At 42.5% G+C, this 18,711-nt stretch overlaps 2 protein-coding genes across 6 annotated transcripts in view; one reads left to right on the top strand and one right to left on the bottom strand.

Moving 5' to 3' along the window:
* Nucleotides 1-2,911, bottom strand: part of LOC308119674 (protein phosphatase 1 regulatory subunit 37) — a gene marked incomplete at both ends in the record, with an annotated part of 60,918 nt that extends 58,007 nt beyond the window's left edge. The window contains 2 exons of the mRNA XM_080479823.1: nucleotides 1,277-1,377; nucleotides 2,752-2,911. Coding sequence (XP_080335949.1) covers nucleotides 1,277-1,377; nucleotides 2,752-2,911 — 261 coding nt within the window. The remainder of the gene's footprint in view (nucleotides 1-1,276; nucleotides 1,378-2,751) is intronic.
* Nucleotides 2,912-4,485: 1,574 nt separating this feature from the next.
* vrk1 (VRK serine/threonine kinase 1) lies at nucleotides 4,486-17,334 on the top strand. Of its 5 annotated transcripts, none has more exons than XM_080480180.1 (13): nucleotides 4,486-4,568; nucleotides 5,126-5,285; nucleotides 5,491-5,546; nucleotides 6,955-7,024; nucleotides 7,577-7,664; nucleotides 8,523-8,631; nucleotides 9,170-9,262; nucleotides 11,053-11,185; nucleotides 11,939-12,059; nucleotides 12,285-12,343; nucleotides 13,268-13,434; nucleotides 14,639-14,729; nucleotides 14,837-17,334. In XM_080480180.1, exons 2-13 carry the CDS (start codon nucleotides 5,126-5,128, stop codon nucleotides 14,986-14,988), a joined length of 1,299 nt encoding a protein of 432 aa, XP_080336306.1. In that variant the 5' UTR covers nucleotides 4,486-4,568; the 3' UTR covers nucleotides 14,989-17,334. The 5 variants fall into 5 exon arrangements, with proteins under 5 accessions (XP_080336306.1, XP_080336310.1, XP_080336308.1 ...); XM_080480184.1 differs by having other exon boundaries at nucleotides 4,560-4,688; XM_080480182.1 differs by having other exon boundaries at nucleotides 4,560-4,699.
* Nucleotides 17,335-18,711: the final 1,377 nt, after the last annotated feature.

The raw sequence follows: 18,711 nt of genomic DNA, 5'->3' as shown, positions 1-18,711 counted from the left end.
TTCATGATTTTTGGGGTCAACAAAAAGTTGGATAAACATCCATCCATCCATCCATCCATCCATCCATCCATCCATCCATCCATCCATCCATCCATCCATCCATACATACATACTGTACATACTGTACATACATACATACATACATACATACATACAAGGTAACAACAAAACAGATCACTTCACACTTGGTTTTAATCCGTCAATAACAATAACAACATCAATAACACCCTGTGTTCTTAACATGCAGCCACGTCATCCAAAATTCAACAAAGTCAAAGCCGCTTTATTTGTCAGTTCAGCTACACATTTTCACACATATAGAAAACCCGAAATAGCTTTTCCCTCTCACATGGCATTTAAAAAAATAAAAAAATAGAAATTATACATGCTAAAATATACAAGCTAGAATATGATCATTTAGCAGTAAAAAAGTAAGAAATTGCAGTAGGCATAACAGTGAATAAAAAACACAACAGAGAGGTCAAGAATAAGAGTGCAGTTCTCAGTGCAGCCGAGGAGCTTATGAATGGTTTAAAGTGGCTTCGTGTCGCATGAATGTCAAAAATCAATGAGCCACCTGCGCGGCGCTTTGCCCATTTTTCAATCCATGTCATTCGGAGGCTGTGAAGTTGAATCTCTAACGTCACATTTTCAGGTCAAGTCGGCCAGCCGTCACATTTTACTCACAAAGTTAATATTTGAGATTTCAATCGTCTAGCTCAATATCATCCACCTTTCAGAGAACTAAAAGTGTTTGATTTCCTGAAAATTACTGCTAAAATGATCGATTTTCAGACTACATGCAAGTTAATTTGATCCCAAAAGATTATTTGAAAGATTGAACAAACTATTGCTCAAAAAGAAGAGCAAACAACATAAACAAGAACAACCATACACATTCAGACACATAGACTCCATTGATATTCAGTTCAGTTTGAGATTTTCCAAACTGATTGCATCACATTGCGATAAGTGTGTTACAGCATATGCATTGAAAAATCTCAGTCTGTGCTGACTATACTTTCCACGCAGTTGATTTAAAAAACAAAAGAAATCTTGGACATTACATCCTGAGGGATCTGCCCTTGATGCTGGCAAACAAAAGTAAGGTTTTGGCACAGTTGGGTGAACGGTGAATAACAACAGTGTGGAGTGAAAACAGCTCCACCCACAGCAGCTCAACACTGCTTCAGCAGCAAACCCTCAACGGAGGCGCCTCGCGCAGTTTGACTGACACAGACAAAAAAGTAACGCTCGTGATGGTTAAGTCGCGTACCTGGAGCTGCTGCAGGATGTGCGCTCTGGGTTGGACCTGGTGTCTGCTGCAGCTCTGCTGGTAGGCCGCCATTACCTCCGTCAAGGTGAGGCAGCTGTCAGCTGAAACAGAAAAAAGCACTGATTCTCTGCTTTAATGTCTCTGCATCCCAGTAAGCCACCGGCAGCCATTCAGAAGTGCTTAAGGGGCTCCGAAATGCCATACGGTAAACTGTGCAGTGAGTGTGTGTGTGTGTGTGTGTGTGTGTGTGTGTGTGTGTGTGTGTGTGTGTGTGTGTGTGTGTGTGTGAGTGTTACATGGAGAATAGCAGTGAGAAGGACATGAATGTCTCAACGATCAATCAACCAATCAGGCATCTCAATTTATCACCACCCCCCCTCCAGGCTTATGGGATAGGAAATTTCCAGATGCGAGAGACTACAGAGAAGTGTTATGACTGAATGATAGAAAAGACATCAATGTTTTGACTAAAGAATGCATCACATTTCATTTATTTCCGGATGCTTGAATAGAGATGGATTGATATCTGAAGAGACTTACGAGAAGTAGTGGATTACTTTAATTAAATCAAATAGGATGAATGACACAATAAAATCTGCAGTAGATTTTTATGAAAAGTTGGAGACCTTTATACATGAATCCTCATTCTGTCCTTTAAGTGCAGCAGTAATGCAATTGATATTTATTGGAAGATAAAAATAAAATGTTTCACTTTGTTTAACTTCAATGATGAACACAGTACATTCTACAAAAAAAAAAACGGCCAGTCCATCTACATGGTTCTTATATTGTCATAGAAAGAAGGTCATGGGTTCAAATACCAGCCAGACTTTACTGTGTTAAATATGTTTTCTTTATGATAAATGTAGGGGTTCTGATACCACCATGTATTGGGTTTTATGAGGAAAAACAGGCGTGTTGCTGGTGAAGTAACAGCTGAAACACATGGCATATTTGCTGGTTCGGCAAATAAACGGCTTCCGTGATCGATCCTGGTGTCAATAATAAAATCACTGTGATCACTTTGGGGGATTTACATCGGGGTCCTGACACAAGGATTCACACCCTCTGTGAACAACTCATTCTGTCACTGCTTTTGAGTCACTTTATATACTTGGTACCTGGAAAATCTCCTTATATACTTAATGATTAACGATTAATAACCAGCAAAAGTTTTTTTGTGTGTTATGCTGACACTGAGATTCCGTCGTAGGTTGAACAGTTAAAATGCATAAACACAAGAGTGCAATGAATGGCTATCGTCATAATGTGTCTCTAGAACTTCCAGGGTAAAGTTGTGGCCGGGTCACTCTTGGGACATTCAGAAATTTTAACTTCTTTGTTGAATCAAAAACGAACTGGGGTGCTCTGTCGGGTCGTTAACTCCCGCACAGATGGCCAAAAGTCACCGAAATGGCATCGTGGAATAATCATCAGGGTTGCATTCGGCTTGACAAGATTGAGCAACAGCTTACCCTTTCTGTCAGTGTCTCTGTGCTCCGCAAAGCCAGAAACTATCTGCTCGTCAGGGGGGAAGGACACATGCTTTCTCTCTTTGCTACTCTTCTCCTGACTCTTGTTGGGTCCCTCTGCGTCGTCGTCGCCCCGCTCCTCGTCGTCACTGCCGTGGGTCATCGCCCTCTAGAACGCCACCGTGGAGCCTTCCATTGCAATTTGTAGATGAATGGTCACCTCAGCTCAGACGGCAAACACTCCGGTCGCAGCCTATGTTCATGTCCTTGGAGCCATGGCAACAGGTACTGAAGTACTCCTTCGGTTAATCTGGAGAGGAGGCAGAAGTGTGTGCAACAGTTGATGTGAAAGCGGGCGTACCAGCCGCTCTGTCGGATGTAAAGCGTTGCTCCCTCCACTCTGTGGCACTTGGAAAGACAAGACACTAAAGAACCAATATCTTATTCATGAGTTCAGCGCAGGTTGCAAGTGATACTCGGTGTGTATGTATCAAATAACACATTCAAAGAAGGTGCATCTCTGTGCATATGTGCCTATTTAAATTCAACATTTACAATAAGACTCGTGAGTACGCCGGCAATGAGAGGCGGGTATGGTGTGGGAAAACACTCAAAGGGGTTTTTTTTCTGCTTTGAAATGAGGGAGCCATGTTAAGAACATGTTGTAATTTTAAGCACAATTTACCCACCAAATCAACAGATGTTCAGGTTTCCAACAAAGATAAGTATGAAGCTATCACAAAAAGATCCCCGAGCCTGGAAACACTTTGGGAATTCTTTCCAGTTCATGTCCATATTATATTATTTGTAAAGTACTTGTTTTTTTTGTTTTTTTTAAAGTAATAGTAATAAAACAAGATTGTTATCTCCTGACCTTGAAGTTTGACAGAAGAATGCTTCATTGCATTGCTTATAGATGACAATTCTTACTTAAATTAGTTTAGTGAGGATTAAGTTCCAATTTACACAAGTTGCACATTGCTTTAGGCTTGTCGACTGACATTCCAGGAAATGTCGTCAATACCATTTTCACCCTAAAAAAGATTTTTTCAAGCCAATATTTGAAACAGGTCAGAGTCTGGGATGCATCGGTATTCCACAAATTATACACAATTGTTAAAGTTGTGCAAGTTGCTGGATCAGTGTGATATTGACAGGACATTTGTAATCAAATAATTAAAAAAAAATTATAATTTGGAGTGCATACTATGTGAGATATATTATTTATCGTGAACTTTTGGTTAGGTGTAAAATGCTAACATCAGCAAATAAGTAAAGATGCAGAATACGTACATTTAAAGGTAGTAGTAATGTAATGACCATGTAATGGTTTGTAAACCTTACGTCATTTGCATTTCACTGTTAAACTACAACAGTGAGCACGAAAGAAAAAGCTGGATAATTGAACGGGTTGATAAAGGAAGGGCATATTTTTAAGTGTAAAAAGGGAAATATTAACAGATTAGCTTTAAAGAAGTGCCCGGTCCAATATGGCAACGCCGTCTCTGTTGACCGGACCAATAGGGAACTCCAATGCGAGCTTATTTAGAAGCTTATAAGACCCGCCATGACTTATTAGTTTTTTTTTACTTGCCATTCGGATCAAACGTTGTCAACTTTAAATGAGATGTCTCCATCCCTTCTTCACCGCAACGTGCTTCAGACATATGCCTACGTAAGGACGCTGTGGTGACGTAGTACGCGCTCAGCCAATGGATATTAAACCCTCGTGACGTCACTTCCTGCCCGGTAGTTTTGCGGGAAGTTTAGTCGTTCGTTGCAGTTTAGCCGACAAGTCGACCACAAACCGCACAGTGACGGTGTGTATATTGTCTTTATACTTCATCGAAATATGTCGCGTTTGCGGGCAGCGTCGAAGACACAGTTAGCGGATTGAGAAACTGCGTCACGAAGCAGCCCGTGATCACGAGACGGACGTGGTAGTAGCGCGGTTAGCATGATAGCTAACCAGCATTCTTTGATAACAGAACTTGACCGTACTCGGCTCGCAACTCGCCAAGATAAAGTGTGCGCCTCTCGATTTATGTCGGTCTGAGACGGCTCGTGTTTTTAATGTCCGACACACACTGGCAACTCGCGTTGACCGTCCACTCAGTTACTGAAGTTAGTCACTAGTTGGTTGGGTGCTAGCAGCAGCTTATACTCAGGTTCGCGCAGTGAAAATGTGTTTATTGATGCCTTAAATTGATTATATTCTGAAAGTTGTTGTCTGTGCGGAAGCAGGTTTAACTCGATCCCACATCTCACTCGAAATCTTCGTGCTGACCACAACTGCGCAGTTTCGCTCTGCTTGGTTTCACTTTATTTCTCGCCTCCCTGCAACACGTATGACTGATGACATTTTGCTTTATTGCAGATGCCTCCCAAAGCCAAGGCGGCAGGCAAAGGCAGAGCTCCAGCGAAGAGGAAGCTGGCGGAGAAGTTTCCAGCTGGAGAGGTTCTGACGGACACCGGGAAGAAAACATGGAAGCTCGGGGAACCCATTGGCCAGGGGGGCTTTGGCCTCATATATCTGGGTAAGAATAGCTGCTATCGCTATACTATATTAAGCAGGTGGAACAAACACACAGTGCTACAGGGAGTTCTTTAACTCACTATTTGTGTATAACACCAGTGCTTGACAAAAATATTTTGTAATTTTGAACTATTCTGGATGTTAAAGCATTTTGGCATACGTTTTAGTGCTGCTCAATATTGAATTGACTCCTCTTTTCCCCCCAGCCGAGGAGAATTCGTCCAAATCTGTGGGTCCCGACGCTTCTTACGTCATCAAAGTTGTAAGTGTCATCATCGATGCATTGGCATTTGTTTCACCTGAATTATATTCCATCCAAGGTTTTGATCAAACATTGATTACACTGAATGCTCGTTTTTGCACTGAGGCCCATACACTCTTCAATTTCTGTTATTGCACTACAAAACTGCATCAGCTTGTCCTGAAAAGTCTTCCCTGATAGGATTTGTTATTGTTTGGGAGGAGTAATTGTTTTACTTATATATTGTTTGTGTTTGGAAGTAGAATCTGAGTTGCAAAATTGATTGATTTTGAAGCTTGAACAACAAGGAAGGTCATAGAAGTTTTGCTGTTATTGTTGCAGAAGATGCGGCGCAACTTTATTTGAAAACTACAATAATTATTGTGGGGGGGGTGCGCTAGAGGTTCAAGGTCTTTATTGTCATTTTCATCCTTACACATGTATCGAACTTCCTTTCTCCGGACCAGCAGTGTACATGGGCATGAATTTAAAGAAATAATACAGATTAGAATAGTGCAGCAATGTAGACGACAAGAAAAGAAAAAAGTGTGCAAGATACATACTTTGTACAGAGAAACTGAAGCATTTTTGACTTGTTTGTAATGTGCTCTATGTTTGTCATCATGGCATGTATTTGCATGACTCCTACTCATTTATTCTCACTGCTGAGTTGTATTTCTAAAGCACCAATCACAATATAACCATCTTATAGAACTTCTAAACAGAAAAGCCCTGCCACCTGAGCTTTAAGGTGCATCCACAAGCTCAGCTTTCTGTTGCACTTGTTAGTAGGGACAAAGGGGGTAGTGCTAGAAAAACAACCGAATGGACCCACATGCTGCACACATGGTGGGCACGAGATACACTGATCACAAACTTCCCTCAGTTCCACTGTCAGAGATCTTGTATGAACATACAAATAAAAGGAACATTAGAGATATGGAACTACGGTGAGTATGAAAGGGAATGAAAACCTCTGACAACAGTTTACGTTGATAGCAGCTTAACTAATGAATGGTCCAGGGGTGACATGAGCTGTCTTTTATGGAAAACTTCATCAGATAGGAATGTTTTAATCCTCGCCTTGAAAGTAGAAACTAGCCTTTATAACTGAAACTGGGAGGTTTTTACCTTTTAAATTTCTGTATATTTTTGTTTTCAGCCAAAATAAAAATGCAAACGGCTGAGAATTACAATTGCAAAAACCCTGAAGGGAAAGATAAGCTGCTTCTGAATGTCATCCGTTATCTTTGCTCTCCGCGATCAACTCTGAAATCCATCGATTTGTCAGCCCTGATACATTCTTGATTTGTAGTTCTACTTTCCACCTGTACGTGCATGAATGCATCCCATGCCAATGCAGAAGCGCGTGTCCGCAGTCTTATGTAGGTGGATGCAGGCTTACGGGTGCCTTTTGTTTTGTCCACAGGAGCCCAGTGAAAACGGACCGCTGTTCTCCGAGCTTAAGTTCTACATGCGAGCCGCCAAGCCCGATCTCAGTAAGTCACACCGTCACTCCTCGGAGACACGCGTACACCCAGAAGTGTGTCACCTAGCCAAAGTTAGCCCTGTGATCACAAGGAGCGAATAAAAGAGAGCCAACTTTGTTAATTAAAAAGAACGCCTTGTTGCAGAGACACGGAGGGGCCCTGCAGAGGAAAAGAATCTTTTGGTGGCAGCGATGTTGGCCCCCAGGCCACAGCTTTGCATTTTATATAATAACAATCCAAATGTCAATCTCCCCTGACAATTAACTGTTATATTACTAAGGAACCAAAGGCTCATATTTTATTCATGCTGGAATCTCGTGTTGTTGGTAAATATTTGTCCCTGCAGCAGATTAGCTTGCGGCCAGGCTGGCCAGCCCCTCCCCCGCCCACTGGAATTATTATGATCTTATTTCTCTTAGCATCACTGCCATCGCCCAGTTAATACAGATTCCACGTAAACTTTTCAAGAACCAAACTCTCCCGGATTTACAGTCAAGTGCAATTAGTACATTTACCCAAAGAATACTCAGATTGAACTGTTTTCTATTTATTTTTTTGCAGTTCAGAGCTGGATGAGGTCACACAAGCTGAAGAGTCTCGGTGTTCCCAGGTACTGGGGCTCTGGTCTGCATGAGAAAGACGGGAAAAAGTAAGAACGCACACAGAGGGCAGTAAACCTTATTCACATCCTGAGATTTTTTTTTTTGTTTGGGTTTTTTTTCGGCATTAGTTTTGTAATCTTGTCACCAGCTGATGCACATTTAGAAACTAAACCACGTGAGAAATTTCGCACCGTCAGCAGATTTTCCTTTACATTTGTTCCGGTTTATGATACTTCATTTGTTTGTGTGTCTTGGTTACAACAAAGCATTTAATTAAAATTATCTCTGTTCTTTGGAGACCCACTAAAAAACTACATGTACCTTTTCTTTATTGTTTATATCAGACGGCAGTGCATTGAAGAGCCTCCAGTTTAGGGGGTTTCTTCACTTTTACGGTTTCATAGTTTCATGAGGGCTTGAAAGTTATTTAAACAAAAGGAACTGAAAGCACCAAGGTTGGGACGACATTTTGATAGCGAGTACCGGACTCGTCGACTAATTTTCTACTGGTCGGGTAATTTAACTAGCGTGGTTTTTCTACAATTTCTAGTCAAGTAAATAAAAATAGATAAATTATGCAGGGTAGAGAATGGTTCGGCAGCAACCGACAAATGAAGGGCTTCGAATAAATGTCTTGCATGATGTCTCGTCGTGCGATAAGCATTGTTATATAGTAAGCCACTGTGTCAATGCCATGTAGTTTTTTCTCTCTTTATTATGAGTCAATCTTCACTGCTTAGATTTGAACTTTGTTATTAGCATTAGTAAATAATAGAAATATAATACAATTATCTAAAAGCGAAATACTGTTACATTTCGTCTTTTTTTTTTTTCTTTCCTGTTTGCATCCTGTTCGTCAGACGTGCTGAAGAAGTCTTTTTTTTTTTTTTTTTTTTTGCTTGCAGGTATCGGTTCATGGTCATCGACAGACTCGGCACAGACCTGCAGAAGAAGTTTGAAGAAAGCGGCCGGAGATTCCCCCGGAAACTGGTCCTGCAGCTCGGCCTCCGAGTGGTCAGTCATTTGTCTCTCTGAAGCCTGAAGCGGCTGCGTTGCTCACGTCCGTAGCGCGCGTGACTTGACTTCAGAAATATATTGGAATGTTGCTCGGTTCAAAACTCGCCGGCCTCCCGTTTAAGTGTGAAACCGCCGGAAACGGATCTCTGCACTCCGGTTATGTAAGAGGAATTGGGTAGGAATAATGCAGAGTCACTGTTCAGGGGGCGACTGGCAGCGTTCGCGCAATGTGTCGTTCATTTTTAGCGTCGCCAGGGGAGCTAGCCTCATGTGCCGTTACCAGGAAGCTCCCAGGGAAAGAAAAAAAAAATCTCTGTGGGATTTTTCCTGGTGAAATAAAGGTTAAATGAATAATAGATGATATAAAGGCATTTTACAACCACCTGAGAATTTACATGAGCGTACGGTGGCTGATGGAGATCACATCACCTTCATAAGATTATCTTTTCTAATCACTGTGTTTTCCTGCAAATGTTTCTGTTTCCAGATTTTTATCTGTGCGTTGATCAAGAACAAATGTTTTCCCCTCGTCTAGCTGGATATCCTCGAGTACATCCATGACCACGAGTACGTACACGCTGACATTAAGGCGTCTAACCTCATGCTGAGCCACAACGATCCCAACAAGGTCAGTCGCATTTTAAAGCCTTTTGTACATTTGTTTTATTTATTTATTTATTTATTTTTGTAGGGGAAATAATGAGAAACCTTCAAACGAGGAGTTTTTTTTATCTGTTGTCGGGAAACAAAGGTGCTGCTTGCGACCCCCAGCACTGCTCTTTGAAAGCCGAGAGATGATTGTGTTTTTTGGTCGTAACGCACTTGTACTGCTTCATTAGATTCAATTAAAGCCCGGGGGGAGGGAGGCGGGGAGAGTGTGTGTGTGTGTGTCTCTCTGTTTGTGTGTGTGTGTATGCGCGTGTGTGTGTTTCAAACAGGGGAGATTAGATGGCAACACCAAAGAGCTTTTTCCAGCAAACAAGGTAGGGGCAGGGGCAAATATTTAATTTGAAGATTAATAATGTATCATTGGTGGTGTTATTAAAGAGCTATTTATAAATGACAATTTAAAAATCAGCCCCGTAGGAGTTTCATATTAGGTAAGGTTGTTTTTTTGTTTTTTTTCTTTTCTTTATTTTATTTTCTCCCCTGCAGTTTGCACTCTCTAGGTTTGACTTTGTCACTGCATATTTGTTTTTCTTTTTAGAAACCGAATATAAGCATAATATCTTGTTGTCTCTGAGACTCTTTGCTTTAGAACAGGGGTGTCGAAACACATTTTAGTTCACGGGCCAAAAAACAATCCGGTTTCATCTTGGGTGGGGCGAATCTGTAAGAAATTGCAATAATAGCGGTTACATTTATACTTTAAAGTTTTCCTTTGTTGTTGTGGCGCAGAGTATATGTTAAGAAAACTTAGAGGAAAAAACCTCAAGCAGACAAATACACAAGAATCGGACTCAAAGCAATTAAAAAGAGAATTTTAATAAGTCTTGCAGCAAGAGAGACAAATAACAGTACAACATTCAGCAGGATGTCCAGGAGTTGCCTAAAAAACTTCCAGCACAGTCCAGCTTTTTATAGGGTGAAGTAAACAAGGCAGATGCAAGTCTGCACCTGAGACAGTGAAGGAAGGACCGTCAACATCCCATAAAAATTACATTTGTGGGATTTTCACAGGCTGACAAACACTTTATTTTTTCAACAATTACTACTGAAAATGTTTACAATCTCAACATAAAGCCACTTTAAATGGAACCTTCTGGTGCAAACTACAGTGGAAAAACCTCTCCTGTATCTGTTGCATCAAGAAATGTGTTTCCCAATCTGCTTGGAGGGTTTGATTGAAGCCTCTCACGGGCCGCTTGGTGATCCACGGGCCTTATGTTTGGCACCCCGGCTCTAGAATTGATAAACACTTAACTTACACGTCAAATGCAGCTCAACCAATTGTTCAGATTGAAAGCCTTCGCTGCCGTATGTAGTTTTATTCATTTAACGACTCAAAGACTTGACAGTGAACTCATTAATGTGCTAAATTAACAATCACTCCAAAAATGGAAAGAGAATTCGGTGCCGGCTCTCTTGTAAAGGTTGTGCCACCAGTAGTGACAATATCTCATGAACTAGATGATCGTTTGGCCGGAAGAATACAGGAAAGAGACGCGATCAAACCACTTCCCCTTTGAGGTTTTTCTTTTTTTTCTTTTTGCACCAGTTGTCAAGTTCATTTGCACTGAAGAGGGTGAAATAAACTAAACGGACTTATAAGCTTACAGCTTATGGTTAATGTCACGACAGTGGAAACTTCTGTTTGACCACAGGTGGAACGCTTGCTCTGAACACGTGTTATGTACTTTGTAGAAAGTCAGTTCTTCTCTCAGTGCATGCCTGAATCACTGTGTTTGTGAACTGTAGGTTTACTTAGTAGATTATGGGCTGGCATATAGGTACGCTCCCGACGGCGTCCCCAAAGAGTACAAGGAGGATCCCAAGAGATGTCACGATGGCACCATTGAGTTCACCAGCATCGACGCCCACAAAGGAGCATGTAGGTACAAGTGCATGACGCACCAGCATCCTGTGTCCCGGTCACAATGCTCGCACTTCGACATTAAGATATTAAGAAGATAGAGAAAAGTATTTTTTTTTTTCACCATCTCAAGCGTCAGTTTGCAACCTGCGACTGTAGAGTCTTTTTTCATTTTTTTTTATTTTCACCAAGTCAATACAAAAAAAATGCAAGAAAACCCCATTTTTGTAAAAATCGAAATGTTTACCACAACTACCAAAAAAAAAAAAAAACTTGAAATAAACTGAAAAAACAGCCACAGATGAAACAAAAACGTCAAAACGGTTAAAATGGGTAAAATGGCTTGACAGAATAAATCACCTGGAAAGGTAATACAGAGAAATATAAGTCAAAATGCTGATGCAGAGAAAACAACTAAAAAAAATCTCTTTACATTTTTAAAATAAAAAGACATTAAACTGCTTAAACAAACTATTAAAAGAATGTCTCCACGCTCTAAATTGTAGCGATGAAAGGACAGGCGGCGCTGTACTTATTTTAAAGGTTAAAAATTAAGACTCCTAAGATCTAATCTGGTGGAACGAAGGCCAAAGGCGGCTCTTTGGTCATAAAGGTTGCAGACAACTGATGTGGAGAAATGCAGTTTCATCGTGGCAACAATGAATTAATGAAAAGACTCCATACACTATGCTCGTTTTTAAAAAAAAAAGCACTTTCCACTGGTGTTTCTTTGTATGAAGCGCTTGTTTAGCTCGTGCGTTTTGCTTCCAGCTGCATGCAGGAGGAGCGACCTGGAGATCCTGAGCTACTGTATGGTTCAGTGGCTGTGCGGCCGGCTGCCCTGGGAGGACAAGCTGCAGGACGCCCTGTACGTCAGAGACGGCAAGCTCAGGTGAGACAGACGTCTGCTGGCGGTCGCTGGTCGCCTCACATCACTGTGTCTCCGGGTTTTAATGTCTGTTTCAACACTTTGTATTCTAAAGATAAACACGGTATTCTAAAGTTTGAATAATGATGTATGTCATTGTGTCGTAGCTTGTTTTTGGTTTTTTTTACACTCAACATATTGACCTGGAGCTTCTTCTGCTTTTCAATTTTTTATTTTATTTTTTCATAGATGTCAAGAAAACATCTCAGAATTTATGGACGAGTGTTTTTCCTCTCAAGAAAAGCCAGGTAACACAAAAACACGCCAATTTCTTGTGGGCTTACTGTAAAACTGTGACCATGTCTCTCACCATCGACTTTAGTGATATTCCTCATAGGGACTTACTTTTTGATCTTGTCATCCTTATTTTTATTATATTATTTAAAGATAACTCCCATCGTCTGACCTGCTCGATTCAATCAGACTTTTGTCTCACTGTCTTTTATAAGTTGGCAGTTCTGACTAGTTTTTCCTCGGCCGAACACGACCGGCGTGCCGCTTACGGCTCCCAGCCGTGCGTACGTGTTACCGTGTCAAAAACCAAGTCAAATTGAATTAAGTACAGTGCAGAACTTTATGGTGATGGAAATGTTGGAAGAAAGAGGTATCCACACTGGAGGATATGCTTTAGTGTAAAGGTAAACATACTACATTAAGCTACTTTTTTTTTTTTTTTAAGGAGAATTTCCAGGATTGTACAAGTGGATAAACAATCATGTAATAATCAGCAGGGTCTCAGTGGGGATTCTTACAAGTGAAAATCTTGAAAGCCTTTTAATTGGGTTTAGATTTGTAGGTTTTTTTATTTCCCCAAACAAGGAAACTCTCCAGATTGAAGACTTCCTGCCAAACTTGCCTTCACATGAAGCAACTTTAAAGGGGTCGTATTATCCAACACTTTCACCTGAAAACGTTGTATTCAAAGTTTATTGCCCCAAATCCATTTGAATATTGGATCATAGGAGCTACATTCAGAATCTGCTGCGTCTGTGTGAGCTGGACTGGCTCCGCCCCCACACATGCCCATCTTAGGAAGAGGAGGAAGTACTTCCTCTCACTGTGCCATGTGCCAGAGCAGAGCTGCTCTGACGATTATTACTGTCGGTGAACTATTAGGAAGTGAATTTTGCTTAATATGAGTCCTTCAGTCTTTTTGCCTCTTGATGTTTCAGGTGAGATCCAGAGGTTCATGGAGGAGGTCAAAGCTCTGGGATATCAGGACAAACCAGCATATGAGAAGCTGCGCTCCATCCTGCAGGCCGGTCTGAAAGCCATCAAGGCCGAAGACGACTTCAAGCTGGTTTTCTCGCCCGCCAAAGGAGCCGCTTCACCGGCGAAGGTCAGCAAACACATGAAGGCAGAAGAAGAAGTTTGCAGACTGAACCAAGTCGCAAACATCAGCCCCGATTGAAAAACTCTTCATCTCGGCGTTTCAAACCTGCCTCTGTGGATACACCATCTATTTAGGAGGTTGCAAAATTCCAGGAATTTTCAAAGTTGGAAACTTTAAATAAATGGGAGTCCATTGAAATTAATGGGAATAAAACAGGAATTTACTAGATTGAAGCTTGGCTCTCAGTGGGGAACTTTGATTTAGTTTGGGGAAAATATATTTTAGCACCGGGGTCTGCAACCTGCAGCTCTGCAACCACATGTTACGCTTCAGCCCTGATATTTTTAGAAAATAATTTTCCAATAGAAACTTTGCTCACATTTTTAATAAAAATTTATAAACCAGATTTAAAAAAAATTGTCTAATCTCCAAGCTAAAAACGGCTGAATAAAGTAAAACAGCGAAGATGATTGGAATTGCCAAAAGTACTCAAATAATAACAAAAATACTTAAACAAAAATGATTAAAATCGCAAGTACAGTTTTTCTTTTTTTTTTTTTTTAAGTAAAATTTAAAAAGGGGGGGAAAATGCACTCACAATCTCACTACAAGGAAATACTTCAACTATATACAATATGTATATTTGGATTCTGCAGATCTGTGTCGTCACAACTCTTAACTTTGTTTCACTGACCTGCGATGTTTCTCAGCTGGCGGCTAAACAATGAATTTGATGATATAATTACTGTATTCAGACGGAGCGCCCTTTTCCATTCACCTGCTTTTCCAGTCCCCCCCCCCCCCCCCCCCCCCCCCCCACCCCTGATGCACTTTTGCTCCCTGTGCATATGGAAGATGCCATCAGGGACGCGGTGTTTGCCAGCCAAAGGGTTACCGGGCCTCGGTGCTGGTTATTGTATGTAATTATCCCACCAATCTGTTCACCTCGGTGGGTGACGCGCGGTGATCATGAGGTAGCAATTGTCGAAATGGGGGCAAAAAAAAAAAAAAAAACCCCAGAAGGGCGGGATGCGGTGGGAGTGATGGTTCAGAACAGAGCTTCGTTACTGACGGCGGAGGGAGGAGTCGACCGCCTTTGTCAGGCGGAGAGAGTGGACTCCGAGCTAAAACACTCGGGCTGGGTGATAAAGTGAAAAACAAAATGAGTCGCTGACACTTTTTCATTTCTCCTGTTTTGCTCTCGTCGCAGAAGCTGAAGAGAAAGAACCCGTCAGACGACGCGGAACCGGATGAGGCGGAAGGAACTGTCGTTAAAAAGAAGAGAGTCGCAAAGAAACCAGGTAGGTTTTCATGCACCCACCCCACCCCTACCTACCCCTCCCCACCCCTCCCCCCTCCTTAACCAGCGCTGTCATATGGTGGAGTTTTATTGAATTCTCTCCTGCAGAGGTGAACGGAGCCAAGAAAAGTCCCAAAAAGACTCCCACTCGACCGAAGAAGCGGGCCGCCCCCAAATCCAGGCCGGCGGCGACGGAGAGCCAGGCGTCACCGGGGGGCGCCAAGAAAACCCGAACCAGAACAAGGAAAGCCACCTCCTAAACTCCTTCAGCACTCCTGTCAAGTTTTCACACGCTGTGAATTTTCTTTTTTTATGTGGTTTGATCAAAATCTAATAAAGATTCATTCAAAATGACGCTTTTTGTCCCAAATTCCATCCTGGTCACTCTATAAGTTTTCTTGTAATTCAGCGATTTTACTGATTTTAGTGACACGTTTTACTTTGGTTTGAAAAAGAAGCGTTTTTGTTCCCGGAGGCTAAATGGGAAACGCCGTGTTAGACCTTTTAGGCTTTAGTGGGAATAAGTGACGCACCGCTGGGCTTGATGGTGCTAATGTACCTGTTCAGGAGGAGACGGGACGGCAATCACGGTGGAATCTAAATCGCTGGCTGAATGTGGCTCTTTGTCCTCCCGCCCGCCGCTGACCTGCAGATGAAATGTGACGGATGTTTTTTTTCTTTTTTCTAATGGTCGTGAAAGTTTGTCGAATCACCGGCGCGACATCGTTTCCTTCACATGAGTGTTTCTCTCTGGAGAAGCTGCTGACGAGCTGTCCGTTTTCCCCTGTCCTCAATCTCATGGACCCCCGCCCCCACCACCACCACCACCACCACCACCCGCCCTCCCCCATTAACTTCCAACAGGCTGTGCCCTCCCCTCCTCTTCTGCCTTCCCTCCCCACAGAGGAAGAGATCTCCGCTAATGTCGGTGTTGTGAGGGTCCTCGGGGGTCCCTGTGGTGGCCGGTGGCTTGCCATCGATTGCTGCCGCCTCTTCAGGAGTAAAAAAAAAAAAAACTCTACCCCCTCCCCTCCCTGACACTGACCTTGGGGGCGCCACAGCCGTGAATCCTCAGTAGGGGGCAGTAGTACATAATGATAGCAAATGGATTGGGGGGGGGGTTAAAAGATGGAGGGGGCCGAAGGGACAGCACTTAGCACAAGACTACCATCTTCTCCGCTTGCAGAGCGGCGGTACCGGCCCGCCGGGCGTTTGTTGCCGTGGTCGCCCTCCCGACTGGCGAGCTGGCGGAGCGTGAAAGCCTCGCAGCAGTGGCCTCCACCGCTGCTCTCATGATATGGATGCCAAGCCTCCCCGGGCCCACACGCCAATAACTTGATGACAGTTTCCCTGGCTGGCAGGTTTCCTGTGTTTGTGACAATTGTCTGTGGGTTTTTTGAGGGGGGGGGGGATCCTGCGTGCTCAGCGGGAAGATATAAGGTATACGTTTTAGACACCAAAAGTTCTCTCTTTTTGCAGGAGGGCGTTTTAAACAACTTTCAAGTGTTGAGTGAAAGTGCAATAAGCTTATACCAGAAGGGATAATTAGACAAACCCTGAAACGCCGGAATCCCTGTGTCCTCAGACAATCAGTAATGTAGCACAAATAAGAGCATTTATTTTAACAGCCCAATAAATATATGTATATTTGTTTGTTTTGTTTTGTCAGATGCTTCGGCGTCTTTGTCTATGTACCTTTCAGCCTGCGAGCCAATATCCAGAAATTCCAAAGACGATGACTGTTCTAATCTGAACCAGATATGAAGTGTAGTATCTCCACATTACTGTAATACTTGGTTTACTTTAAGGTGAAAACAACAAATCCATGCATGTTGAAGACGAGCAATTGAATGCAGTCGTCATAATTCTGTGGTAGACGTTCGCGGTTTCTCCTTCAGTAAAGAAATATTGGATTGTAAACCTAAACCAAAGGTGATTGCATTTCTGTGCATAATGACGTTGGAGCTCAAACCCCAAAGACTTTAGACTCGTTGAGCTTGAAGCAACTTTGCGTTGGGAGACTCTTCCTCCCGTGATTCACGAATTACATCCAACACCGACTTTCATTTGAAAAGGAGACTGTGGACTGCTCCTGTTTTTTCTTTTCCCCGAGGCCACGTAAGGTTTCACTTCGCTCGGTTCAGGCGGGCTTCGACGCGGTCATTTTCGTGTGTGTGTGTGTTGGTTCTTGATGCGCCGACTCGGGCCTCAGCCCGCTCTTTGTGATGCTCCTCCAGTCCTTTGAGGGAGTTCAGGCTTCAGCTCCTCCTTGTTGCACTTTGCCCTTTCGGTCAACTTGCCATGAATCCTCTTTGATCCGGAAAACCGTGTGAACAGCAGACGCTCACCAATCATCTGCCGGCTGTGACTGGAGAAGCTTTATTATATTTGCACTACAGAAACAGACCTGACATAACGGGAGATTTAAAAAACTCATCATACTTTTGGCCTCAACTGTCATGATTAACTGAAAAGTTTCACTGAAATGAATGAATGTTGCGCGACAACATTTCAAGTGGAAAGACATTTTTGTTTCAGTACAGTTTTGCATTCACACGGCAAAGTTTTAATAAAGATGTCCGTTTACATGGAAACGGCAGAAATGTTGAAAATGATTTGAGTTTTTTTATGCAGAGTCACTAGTAGGTGCTGTTGTTTGTTTCAAGACAATACGCCATAAATACTAACAATGGAGAGTACAGGGACCTTCGTATTGGACAGATCACACAGTTGGATTGTTATTATTGGTGACTCTATAAAACTAGGACAGTGTGGAGGTGGTCCCCTCGCACACCGGCAGCAGCGATGAGGTGAGGCACTAGGCGGAGTCCAGCCAGAGGGCGGAGTCCAGCCAGAGGGCGGAGTCCAGCCAGAGGGTGCAGACAAGCAGGTGGGCATCCATAAAGTTGCATTATCGCCATCTGCTGGTTCTATCTATCTACATTGTTTCCCACCGCTCTCATCAGACCTGATGACTGTTTCCCTCTTTCTCATCAGCAGCTTTTTCATCCCTGATTCCTCTTCTTCTTCTTCCTGTTCTTCCTCTTCCTCCTCCTAGCCTTCGTGAAGTTGCATGACCGCCATCGGCTGGTTCCAGCTTGTCCATATCATTCCCAAAGCTACAGAAAGAAATATAAGAAAGAAAGATGTGCTGCCTAACCCTGGGTATAAAGTGGTAATTCAGGATAAAATGGGCTGTTTAGGTTAAAAAGTTGCTGAGATTAAAAAGACAAGTCCATAAACAAGAGTGTCTCCTAACACAAGCATCTTTTCTTATATATTAATGGTTATCAATTTTTTAAAATGAGGATTTGAGGAGGTTCTTTACCTTCCTTGGTGACTGACTACAAAGCAGCTGTAGAGTTTCCTTTTTCAAGTAAGTATAAATACGACAGACTGTTCAAAACAAGCCCGACATGCTGTGAACTATTTGCTAAACCACCACATCCTGGGATATTACAACGTTTTCAAAGAAGCCTACATCTTTTTTGGCATTTGCTGCCTCTCTTGACACAGAATTAGATATAGTGAAAAGTTAAAGTGAAGTGATTTCTTTTCATTGTGTCTTAATGTAAATCCCATGAACTGCTTTGTTTTGCCGTTGTGAATAATCCGCTATGTCGGCGGCCTCCTGCGTCTTCTCCCTGCAGCTCCATGGTTCTGCCATTTTTTACCGCTCTCACTGTAAATCTGCATTTCACCCTCCACCTTCACCTGATGGCAAAAGAGACACACAAATTCTATTCACCAACCTGCACTCCCACCCAGTCTTAAAAAAAAAAAAAAAAAAAAAGTACAATAAAAACTTTTCAACGCTTGCAATCATCCACACCCCGCCCTCAACTCAACTGGATGAAAAGACGGAATGAAATTTGTGCTGTAATTTAGCCCTCCTTCCACTAAACAACAAACCCCCTCTCCCAAAAGACAAAAAAAAAAAGAAGAAGCCCCCACTAAAATCTGCACACAGGTTCCAGGTGTGT

Source organism: Lipophrys pholis, assembly GCF_963383615.2.
Source record: "Lipophrys pholis genome assembly, chromosome: 14".
Taxonomy (NCBI): Eukaryota; Metazoa; Chordata; class Actinopteri; order Blenniiformes; family Blenniidae; genus Lipophrys; species Lipophrys pholis.
This window is presented reverse-complemented; position numbering and strand designations above follow the sequence as displayed.